Source organism: Polypterus senegalus, chromosome 1 (assembly GCF_016835505.1).
Source record: "Polypterus senegalus isolate Bchr_013 chromosome 1, ASM1683550v1, whole genome shotgun sequence".
Lineage (NCBI taxonomy): Eukaryota > Metazoa > Chordata > Cladistia > Polypteriformes > Polypteridae > Polypterus > Polypterus senegalus.
Genome location: NC_053154.1, coordinates 228612906 through 228625351, shown reverse-complemented (window position 1 = coordinate 228625351; position 12446 = coordinate 228612906). Strand labels below are relative to the sequence as shown.

The window sequence follows — 12446 nt, the reverse complement described above, 5'->3', positions numbered from 1 at the left end:
ATACAATAATCCTCCACTCTCCCAGATGCGTTGCCAACCCTTCCTCCCAACTCAGCTTGTCTGTCTGGGATTTCCTTTTATAGTCCCTGACCCGGAAGTGTTTTTTAATTCTTATCACTTCCGGGTCAGATCAAAACTCCTCTTCTTCATCCCGGAAGCACGTCATTTCCTCTGTCCCTGTGACCAGGATGTACTTCCAGGTTATAGGGCCAATACAAGTCTGAGCCTTCCTGCAGCGTCCCCTTGCAGCCCCATGGTATCTAGCAGGGCTGTGAAGGAAAACTCCAATATCCATGATGCCATGCTGGAATTCGGGGCACCTCCATGCTGCCGGAAGGGCTCCTTCTAGCGGCGTGGGGGTATTGGCCGGGCTATAATTTGAACCAGAAGCTCATAACACATGCACTGGAGCTTTCCAAATAATTTATATTTATTGAGCTTGCCTGTACAGGAAGTAAATCAAAACTGGTCTTTTCTACATAAAATATAAAATTCTGTTTTTAATATTTGCTTATTTTTTTAACATCTTATAGTCAAGGGTATATATTAGCTGTTTTTCTAATATATTTTAAATCTTTCAGAAGCAAAATTTAGAAAAACTAGAAATTACAATCAGATTTTTTTCAATGTAATACATTTTTTTTTCCAATAATAAATAAACTCGAGGTACTGTAAATTAAAAAATTAAAACCATGAATTGGCATGAGCTGCCCTAATTTGGGGTGTTCAAAAGAAATGCAACAATTTACTTCATGAGGTAGAAGTACATAATAAACAAAAATAGTTGTGACAGATATGACATATTTTGTATCAGTTTAAAATGTTTAAAGTCTAATAGAGTTTAATAGAAATTTTTGATTTTTCACCTACTAATAAAGGTCCAAAAAATGTTAGATCCCTAATAAACAATCAAAAATAACATTGTGTTTATAATCTCTGACCATTAAAACAGTCTAAAATGATAACCCTACATGCTTATGTTTGAAATTTGTCATTTTTAACTTTTACTTTAAACTTTTATCCCTTGTATGCCATTAGAAAGTAAACTCCTGAGGTTGGTGGTTGTGGCATCTTCTGATCATTTTTGCTGAAAACGTTTATTGCTTTATTGTTTATCATAAGGGTGTGTAATTTCCTACACCAACATATTATCCACAAATGGCCTAAAAATGAGTGTTTTTTGATGTAGAGGGCCAAAAATAGGTGGTGCCCCAAAAAACTTGGCCCCCTGCATTAAGTTAAGTCGAGTGAAATGTCATATGTGAAAGTTTTCTCATACCAATGAGTAGGCAAAAAAAAACCCCAAAGCATTCATAAGTAAATTTAAGAAACAAACAAAAAAAAAAACAGAATCAGTTAGGTGCCATTGTTGCAAGGGAAATGTAATGGCTCCTTCTTCACATGTACTGTAAATAAAGGTTGAGAATGGAATTTAAACCTTTTTTTAATCAAAGTATTTAGTCAAAAGTATATATGTCTATAAAATATTATGCTGATAATGAAAAGAAAAGGACCATACACTTCTTATGTCCCTCTTTTCTTGTTCTGTTTATAGTAATCTGTCAACATCTAATGGTAATGTGTTATTGGGTTATAATGGGAATATTGGGGCAAAATCCATGGAAACCTAGAAAGCAAGAGCAAACTCCAACTGTACAGAGACAATGCACCAGTTGTCAGTAGTTATAGTGCAGTAGTGCTATGCAGTGCAGCATCATGAGGACCCTGTCCTGGTTTAGACTTTTATTCATTTGTTTTTTTGTTTGTTTCATTATTCCTATTATTGTAATACTACTCTTAAGTTGTTGGCATATGATTTTGCACTGAATTTATTTTTATATATTTTTCTCACATTTTTATTCCAGGTCTGTCGCACCAACAAGACCTGCAAGTCCAGATCAAATCAGAAGACATCAAAAGTCCCAGAATTTCAATATTTACAAGGTGTGTTCAAAACCGTTATCTAAAAGATACTTAAGGTAGAATGGAACTGAGCCACACCATAAAATAATTTATAATAAATAAATGAGAAATGTTATATTTTAGCATTGCACTCTTCAAAATTAAAAAAAGTCTAACATTCATAAACAACTAAAACACATAACAGCATTTTCGATGTTTTTATGCCCTTATGAATCTATCATGATTTCACACCTCGAGAGACACGCAGTTCAGTGTTGAGTGGAGTCACCAGCATGCTGTTCATCCTGTTTTGTACATCTCATAATGAAAAATATGGTTCAACTATGTGTTGATTCTTAACACAATTGCCCTAGGGATGCGATAATGAACTCATCAGCTGAATTAAGATAAGATGATTTGATTGGGGAAATGGATTTTCTACAGAGAAAGAAATGTAGGAATAATTACTTAGTTGTTTCTTCCTACTCAGATCATGTATGCTTTCTTATGGTAATTTATATTACAAAGAATTTAAAAATATGTTATAAGCAGCAGGTGTTTTAAATATTAATCTGATTTTTTTCTATGTGTAATACTTTTGTAAACATTTGTTTTCTCACCTGAGAGCATGGGGGGGTCATGAGGTCGCTGGAAAGGGGAATGTAAGAGAATGTAAGAGAGAGAGAGTAAGTATGCAAAGCACCGCGATAAAGCGGCCGCAAGGAAGGGATCAATGTGAAGGTAGTCTTTCAACATTTTTTTAGAGGAGCGTCCATATCTTCTAAGCAAACAGCCCCTCTGCTCACACCCCCTCCGTCAGGCGCAGAGACTGTCAGAGAGAGTGAGAGAGAAAAGCAAACAATCAAAAATCAATTTGTGCTGTTAGAGCTTTTAAGTGTGCAAAGCACCGCGTGGGAAGCATATCATATATCATTGAGGAGTTTTATTTAATACGTAATACGTGCTCTGATTGGGTAGCTTCTCAGCCATCTGCCAATAGTGTCCCTTGTATGAAATCAACTGGGCAAACAAACTGAGGAAGCATGTACCATAAATAAAAAGACCCATTATCCGCAGAAATCCGCAAACCAGCAAAAAATCTGTGATATATATTTAGATATGTTTACATTTAAAATCCGTGATGGAGTGAAGCCACGAAATTCGAAGCGCGATATAGTGAGGGATCACTGTAATACCTTTTTAATTCAGACAGTTGGTGCATTACAAACATTACCACTGCTTTTTTAAATCCCATACCAAATGGCATATAACAGTGACATAGATAGATAGTGTAGATAGATAGATACTTTATTAATCCCAACAGGAAATTCACAAAGCACTGGACGGACACAGAGATACACAGACAAACACACAGACACTTGTTCTTTTATTAAGACGAGTCAGATGCCATTTCAAGGTATGTCAAAATACACATAAAATGTTCAGAAAATTACTAATTTCTTTTCCATTCAGTTTTTCCTATTAATTTGCCATCTTGTCATCATATTTGAATGTCCCTATTTATTGCTTATTGGAAGCTTTATTGGTTTTATTAACTGTTGACACGGCACTCATCTCTGGCACATTGACATTAAATTGACATTTGCACTGTTTTATACATAAGAGTGTAATTTGTTTTTTCCCTAACAGCTGTCTCAACATGATGCTTCTGAAAAGCTCCTTTATCCCAAAGCAGAGGAGAGCACTGACATAAGGAAACTGAAATACCAGCCTACCCACATCAGTAATCCAAGTCCTTTGCCACGTCCTGTAACTGTGACATCGCAACGAGTCCTACCTTCTCTCAGCCAGTCCCAGGAGCACATGCTAATTAAGAGCCTACAGTCGCATCCCTCTTTCAGGCAAATGCAGGTAAGCAAAAGTTAAGAAAGACGAGAAAGAATCATCAGACCATTATTAAGAAACTTTCTTCTTCGTTTACATAATGGCATTGTGAGTCCTAACTGGAAATTGTGATACATAACATCCATTATCAATATGGTTGCAATCAACCAAAGTTGACTGAAACAGCTTTACAAAATATACTGCAAAGCATATCAAGAAGTCAAGGCTTCTGGATATGTATATATGATAAAATTAAATATATTAACCTTTGATAGGCTGGTGATTGAATGAATATGCATATTAACACATCTTAAATCTTAAAAAAATATTTACATTAAGTTACAGCTCTCTCAATAGCCTTTTGTCAGCCCAAAAGTATGAGGAACTGGCTTGAGCCTCTCATCAGAGGATACTCAGATAATGTCTTTACCTGCATCTTTCATGGGCATTTATTTATATAGGTGACAACTGGGTGCCCTTAAAGGATCTATTCAGATGCTTCTTTATTCAGGAGTGGTAAGTGCAGGAATAATTGTGGTGTCAGACACCTTAAAGAACAAGTAGAGAACAGGGTTGCTAGGAGCTGATAAAATGAAAGTACTGGAGGGGAGACAGTAGGTCTCTAGAGGAATTATTGACGCCATAATAAGGCAGACTGCCTTTACTACCCACATAGTGTAGATAGGTGTTTAATTATTTTGTACTATTTCTTTTATGTTTGGCGTAGTGGTAACTCTAAGGCTAGGTATCTAGACCGGCAATCAAAAGGTTGCTGGTTTGAATCCCATAAACACTAGAAATGACTCTTAATTTGCAATTGCTTCATCCTGGGTATGTTAATCTGCATCCAGCCCTGCAAGCAGGTCCTCCAACTTTCACTTAAAGTGCTGCAAAAGTGAAGTAAGAAATGCACCCCAATACACATTGGGGCTATTTTGTTTCAAGCACCAAAAATGTAAATTCAGTAATTAAACAAAACCAATACATCTACTGATGAAGCACAAGGAGCTTTGGAGTCTCCATATTAACATCTCGGCACTCGTGGTTTAAGTAGCCACATGTCCCAGTTAAGTTCAGAAAAGGGAATTTTTCAGAAAGACGAGAAAAGAGGAAATGGAAAAAATGGACTAAGTAAGAGCAAGAAGAACATCTGGTTTGCTGCAGTAGTTGCTCTTGGTTGTAAAGCCACACAGACAGTGTGTAAAAATCTGAAACTAATAGTAAATTGTTTGACATGCTAGTTGGAGTGAAACTAACCTTTGGAACGGTTTCTTTTAAACAACCTCTTCCCATTTTATCCTTTAATTAGGTTTTATAAATTTGATTTACAGTATGAAGAACTACTTTCATGTGTCATAAATGAAAAAAAGATAAATGGATTTTAGGGGGAGGATGAGTGGGAATAACCCTCAAACATTACAGCATTCCAAAGAACTACCCAAGTAAACCACAAAGTTGTTTTAAAAATATAGGAAACAGGGTAACTTCTTAATTTGAGCCATTATGAGTTCATGACAAATGTTATGTTACTGAGTTTTGAAAGTGTGGTAGTGCATACAGAATGAAAAAACAAAGCAAAAGATAACTTACTTTGGAGCTGTGAAGTATTTTAGACATCTTACATAAAGCTCTTCTTATCTCGCTAATAATAATGTGATTATTTGACATAATGGCCTCCATACTCTGAAAAAGAAATGATATTCATATGTAGCTTCTCCATATTAAATAAAGCACTCCCACTGAGAAATTCTTCAGAAAAAGTAACACTGAGACAAGATGCAGGCATAAGATTTTCTTAGAGGTTCTGACCGTAATTTGTTAGCCCCAGTGCTTATTTGTATGCCAATTATGCCTAAAAATATAATAATGGAAACTGTTTTCAAAGTTTACTTTGCACCAATTAACAAAAAAAATGTGGGTAAGGAAAAATAACACTGGTTAAAGTAAATAGTTATTTTAATTTTTGAGGCTAATAGGTAATCTTGGTTAAAATAAGTCATGGAGTTTTGCTTTCTGAAGTAGAAAACTTTAGTGCTGTTTGGGGACGATTTATTTTTGCTTCGACCTTCAACTGCTAATGTAAGATCATAGTTTGAATCCTAGATATGGCGTACTCCGAACAGTCAGCACTGACCCAACTGGTGATGTCAGTCATCACATTTGCTACCTAATTTGTTTGGTTGATTTCTGCCATCTACCTTCTCACTACCTCAATGTTTTATGACTAGCAAAGTATAATTACCTCCACAATTCAAGCACTAAACTCTCCCAAACTACCTTTCTTATATAGTATCTTGCTAAAATGAATGCCATCCCTAACCAAATTGCACATACAGAGCTGTAGTACAATTGCTAGCACACCACTAGGATTTTCTAGCTATGAAGTAACTGGTTCAGAGTCATATAGTGAAGTCAGTAAGAAGGAGGAGGTTTGAACCAACAGCCTTCTTGTCCAGACACTTGGCCACTGCTTTTCACCAATAAAATACAGTATTAAAGCAGAGTGATCAGCACTGTTGCTCACACCTCCAGAGTTCGGAGCTTGAATCTCTTGCCTAAGTATGGCCTGTGTGGGGTTTTTCCTCTGTGTACTCTAATTTTTACTCCACAGACATTATGGTAGGTTAAACTTCCCGATGTAGGTGAGGGTATAAATGTGTTCTATCATGTCACATCATCTGATTTCATTCCTGCTTCCCGGTGTGATAACATTGGCTTCCCTGCAACCCAAAACATTCACTAATATTCTCAATTATCAAAAAAAGTTCAGTCCTTTAGGTGCTATGAAGTAAATAACATCTATCCCCTTTTTTCAATCCCCAATCTGAACCCCTAAATATTAGTTATTGCACCACCAGGTCACACCATTTCAAAATATCACAAGCAATTAAGTAGATTTAAACTAAATAGACACATTATATTATTATAGGTTGCTGTTAGTGTATTGCATGCAGCACACTCTATTCTGAATGATTGCGCAATTTTGTGCTGCAAAGGACTGGCTAAACCGTCCACCATGTTTGCTTCTTGCCTAAGGCCGGGTTTATATTTCACGTGATGCATGCTCCTGTGGACGCTCCTACTACGCAAGCGTTTTACTGTTAATACTTGCGCGTGTACTTTACATACATCTGGAGAAATCCAGCAGGTGGCAGTGTGAGATATTATCATGGTGAGAACAGGTTCAGCTTCGCTGATTTGTTTTGTTAAATTTTTCCAAAGTTAATGTATTTTATTGCTGCTCTAATTTAACAAATCCTTGTTTTAACACATCCTGAATTACTATACTTCACCTTTAAATGCTTTACTGTTATCAGTTTATGGTTATGATTTTTTATTGTTATTTTGTGCATTGTTTTTATTTGAACTGCCATGCTGTTACCAGTATATGTGCCTGCTTCTAAACCTGTGGCCAGTGGCAATATAGCATCTCATGTCCAAATTTTGGGTCATCTAAATAAAACAAAAGAAAAAATATATAAAAGATAGATAAGGTTTAGTTAGGCAATGAAGTGATTTTAAAATTCTGACTTTGTGGTTGGTTTTGTATTTTGCATCTTAGTAAAGCAAATTCATCCTGCCCCGATTACATTGGTACCTTAGGGATTAAGGTTTTCCCTTAAAGTAAGTAAATGGGAGAATTGGTATCTTGGGGATGTTTTAAAGGCTTGGGTGTGTTTCAGTGTAAGGCTTATAATAAATAATTAACGTATGGACTACCTTATTTATCTTACCACTGAAACATAAAAAGAAATCTGCTCTGTAACTGAAAAATTAATACTACTTAAAATAAAAGTTAAAATATAAATTCAAATATAATACCAGTCTCATATGAATTAGTGGATACCATGATTAAGCAGAGAATTTTAATTTACAGTCTAAATTTGCTTTACATTATTTTTACTTTATTTTTTTTATGCTAAATTTTACTTTAAAGAGTCTACTTTTGTAACAACATACTTTTCAAATCAGGATGGTTGGAAAATCACTTTTTCAGATTTGTGGCATTTTGTTTGCATCAGTATACGGAAGAAACATTAGTTTGATAATAGTACTTACTGAAAAGTAATATTTTATGGTAAAGTCTCCTGATGTTTCAGTTTTCCTAATCTCTTCCACCTTTCTTTTATATTTTTCTCAATGTTAAGCCTACCTTTTTGGAATCAAAATTGCCAGTTGAAGTAATTCCTGTAAAGAAGCCTTTGTTGAAGTGTTTTTAAGGTGCCTCACATATCTGATCAGACGTTGTTATTGTATTGATACAGTACATTAAGTTGTACTGTCTTCAGTAATTATTCATAATCAGGGAAGGCATCCCACTCACTCCCATACCATTAAAATAAGTGTTGTATTGCTTTCACTAAGTTTGTCTCCTTTAACTGTTATACTAACTAACATTACCTTAGTTTTTGTTTTTGCTATAATAGACTCCTAGGGTGACCCTATGCTCCCCCTTTATACCCTTTATTACGCATGCTGAACAAAATGTTCCATATCCCAGGCATAGCCTTACCTTTCACATCTACAGCCTTAGGCAACAAGATAGAGCAGGAGAGAGACAGGAGAAAAAGATACATTTTTATTCATGTATTATATATAATGTGCCCAAAATAGTAAACAAAGTACAATTAAGTGTAAGAGAATAATGCAATCTGATAACAAGATGTTCATTTTGCATTCAATATGTTTATTACCGAAGTGGCTCTCTGCCTTATATTGAATTAGTCTCTGGTCCAGGATGGTCCTTGGATGGAATGCCAAAAATAAGCAGCATGGCCTCTCTGCATAGGGCAACCGAGAGACAGAACGTTTCTTTGTTACTCTGTCTTTAGTCCAGCTTTGTTTATGTATCTCCTGGACCAATGGGATATCAAAGTGCAGGCCAACTCCCCTGATTCATTCCAATCCTGTTTAGGAATGATTCAGTCCCCCATTCCAGCCCATGCCTACATTTTTAAAAACATACCCATGATAACCTTAACATGTGCCTTCCACTCCAGGCTAACCTTGTGAAATGAGCTACAAGCAGATTGATGCAAAGCCTTCAACCACTCAGTCCATCTTCCAGTCTGTTAATGTCCTAGCATATTCCCCAAAGCAAGCTGACCAATCAGTTCCCGAGATTGTATTTACACTATTTCCAACTTGTAGTAAGTACAACAATTGGTTTCTAAAGTATTTTTTAAGATCACATTTTTATAGTAATATAATTACGCTACCCTTGTTACACTTCAAAAATTAAATGAATTACACATGCTTAGTGCTTCCTGACTTGTTTCCAGTGATAAAGTATACTGTTTTTTATAACTCCTGCTCACCAGGCATCTCTGAGATTATGGGATTCTGTTAAATGTGGCATTGTTACAGAGATTTGCCTCATGCTTCAAAAGCATTATGTGCTGAGTGCTATGAGACAACGTCTTGGGGATTATTATGAGTGACAGAAAAGACCGGGAGAGAATAACACGAACCAAGAATTGTAGTCTGTGTAAATGAAAGAGACAAAAAAGGAGACCAAATAAACAAGCAATCAAGGCACTGCGACAAGATAAAAACAAAGTCAAAAGGTCAAAAAGAGGAGTCGAAAAACTGCAATGAACCTAATACAAGGGCTGCATAGAATGCAAACAAACTAACTCTTAAGAGAACAGATTTTTTTTTTTTAATCCAACTGAAGGATGTTTACAACTTGTGCCATAGCCGTATTTCTACTAGTAGTTCGGTTATGTAATAGGTGCATTAAACCATGATTACCTTAATCGCCAATTGTGGCGCATAATAAATAAAAAAAAAATAAAATAAGATATACTAAATTCTGCGGTGGGCTGGCGCCCTGCCCAAGGTTTGTTTCCTGCCGTGCTCCCTGTGTTGGCTGGGATTGGTGGCTCCAGCAAACCCCAGTGACCCTGTAGTTAGGATATAGCGGGTTGGATAATGGATGGATGGATGGATATACTAAATTAATGTGTATAATAACACTGAGGCACGCAAATGTCTGACCAATATAAATTTTAGCAAGTATATACAGAGCAGCTCATTTTGTTATATAGTATGTACAGATTACGGAGATGGCCACACTGTTTGAAACTTGCCTCCATTTTTACTTGCTACAATGTGTAGCTGTCACTGCTTTGAAGACATTTTAGGACTCAAGACATGTGTTACAGCTTTCCTTTGAATACCTCACTTATTTTCCATATTTCAAAGTTAAATTTTAATTTAGATGAGTCCCATCCTATATTGGCTCCTGATACTGTGCCCACTGCAGCAAGGCTAGACACCTTTTCCCTGTGCTGCTAAACTGGATAAGCTGGCTAGAAAATGAGTAAACAGTTGGATGGACAATTGAGGTCATGTCCGTTACATTCAGAGAATGAATCTGAAACCTTTGTTTCCTTACTTGGGCTATGTGTGGTGCTGTATTAAAAAGCAATTAATCTTGCTATTATATCTAACACACTCATTCAAATGCAATATCGTACAAATGATAGCAATTGCAACTCCCAGTTGATTGGTCAAATCATTGCACTCTCAAAGAATGAATGAAGCGTGTCTTTTTATTTCAGGACTAATTCTGTTATGAAATAAAAGTGTCAATAATTAAAGCTTTTTTTGCCTTGAAAGGTCAGTGAGATTTTCATGCTTTACTAAGATATACTATGTGGAATTTTTGAATAATTGACACGATTCTTGCAATTCTGCACTGAATTGTTACACACTGTCTCTCAGTCTCTCTCACACATACACACACAGGTTTAACAGGAATTACCTAGGTTGCCAAATGCCACTGTGCCAAGCGGTTTTAAATCATCATTAAAATATACCTCAAAATACATACAGGTGCATCTCAATAAATTAGAATATCATCAAAAATTCAATACAAAATGTGAAACTCATATATTAAATAGATTCATTACACACACAGAGTGATATATTTCAAGTGTTTATTTCTTTTCATTTGGCTGATTATGGCTTATAGCTAATGGAAACCCAAAATTTAGTATCTCAGAAAATTGGAATTTTGTGAAAAAGTTCAATATTGTAGACTCATGGTGTCCCACTCCACTCAGCTAATTAACCCAAAACACCTGCAAAGGTGTCCTGAGTCTTTATAAGGCCTCTCAGTCTGGTTCGGTAGGCCATACAATCATGGGGAAGACTGCTGACTTGACAGTTGTCCCGAAGACAGTCACTGACACCCTCAACAAGGAGGGTAAGCCACAAAAGATCATTGCTAAGCTGTTCACAGAGTGCTGTATCCAAGCATATTAATAGAAAGTTGAGTGGAAGGAAAAAATATGGCAGAAAAAGGTGCACAAGCACCTTCACAATGAATGGACTGCGGCTGGAGTCAGTGCTTCAAGAGCCACCACACACAAATGTATCTGGGACATGGGCTACAACTGTTGCATTCCTTCTGTCAAGCCACTCACTGAAACAGAGACAATGTCAGAAGCGTCTTACCTGGGATAAGGAGAAAACAGACTGGACTGCTGCTCAGTAGTCCAAAGTCCTCATTTCAGAAGAAAGTACATTTTGCATTTAATTTGGAAATCAATGTCCCAGAGTCTGGAGGAAGAGTGGAGAGGCACAGAATCCAAGTTGCTTGAGGTCCAGTGTGAAGTTTCCACAGTCAATGATGATGTGGGGAGCCATGTCATCTGCTGGTGTTGGACCATTGTGGTTTATCAAGTCCAAAGTCAGCACAGCTATCTGCCAGGAAATTTCAGAAGCACTTCATTCTACCCTCTGCTGACAAGTTTTAAGGAGATGCCGATTTCATTTTCTAGCAGGACTTGGCACCTGCCCACACTGCCAAAAGTACCAATACCTGGTTTAATGGTCAGGTATTTATGACTTAATTGGCTAGCAAACTCGCCTGTCCTAAAGTGTCAAGAGGAAGATGAGACACACCGGACCCAACAATGGAGATGGGCTGAAGGCCATCCTAAGCTTCCATAACACCTCAGCAGTGGCACAGGCTGATTGCCTCCATGCCACGCCGCATTGATGCAGTAACTCATGCAAAAGGAGCCCTGACCAAGTATTGAGTATATACAGTACATGTTCATGCTTTTCAGTAGGCCAACATTTCTGTATTAAAAATCATTTTTTTATTGTTCTAATGTAATATTCTAATTTTCTTAGATACTGAATTTTGAGTTTTCATTACCTGTAGGCCATAATCAGCAAAATGAAAAGAAATAAATGCTTGAAATATACCACTCTGCGTGTAATGAATATATACAGTATATATATGAGTTTCAGTTTTTGAATTGAATTACTGAAATAAATAAACTTTTTGATGATATTCTAATTTATTGACATGCACCTGTATGGTGTTATTAAAAAAACTCACACACGCATTTAAAATTTAAGTAAATGCACTGTACTTTGGACTGATTGGATAGGCCTAGGATCAATCAAGAAAGCACATTTTCTGCAACTCCAATGTTCCACAGCTTTTTTTTTTTTTTTATGATTTTGTCAAAGCCGCGTGCCACAGTAGGATAGAGTTACAGAATATAGGAGGGTCAGTGACATCTCATAACATCTGCCAAACTGTTATTTATGTGCAAATGACTACCAAACAGAGTTCAAATATGTATCTTCAGCCTGGATTTAAATGCAGGGCTTTCCTTACACAAGCAGGCAGATCCACCTGCAGAGATTTATAGGCTCTACAATAATCATTTTAT

The 12446-nt window shown here is 36.4% G+C and overlaps 1 protein-coding gene across 2 annotated transcripts in view; it reads left to right on the top strand.

The window, feature by feature from the left end:
- LOC120539674 (disintegrin and metalloproteinase domain-containing protein 12) overlaps window positions 1-12446 on the top strand; it is a 568760-nt gene that overhangs the window by 537819 nt on the left and 18495 nt on the right. For both annotated transcript variants that reach the window (XM_039770006.1, XM_039770016.1), the window contains 2 exons: window positions 1866-1944; window positions 3553-3774. In XM_039770006.1, coding sequence (XP_039625940.1) covers window positions 1866-1944; window positions 3553-3774 — 301 coding nt within the window. The remainder of the gene's footprint in view (window positions 1-1865; window positions 1945-3552; window positions 3775-12446) is intronic.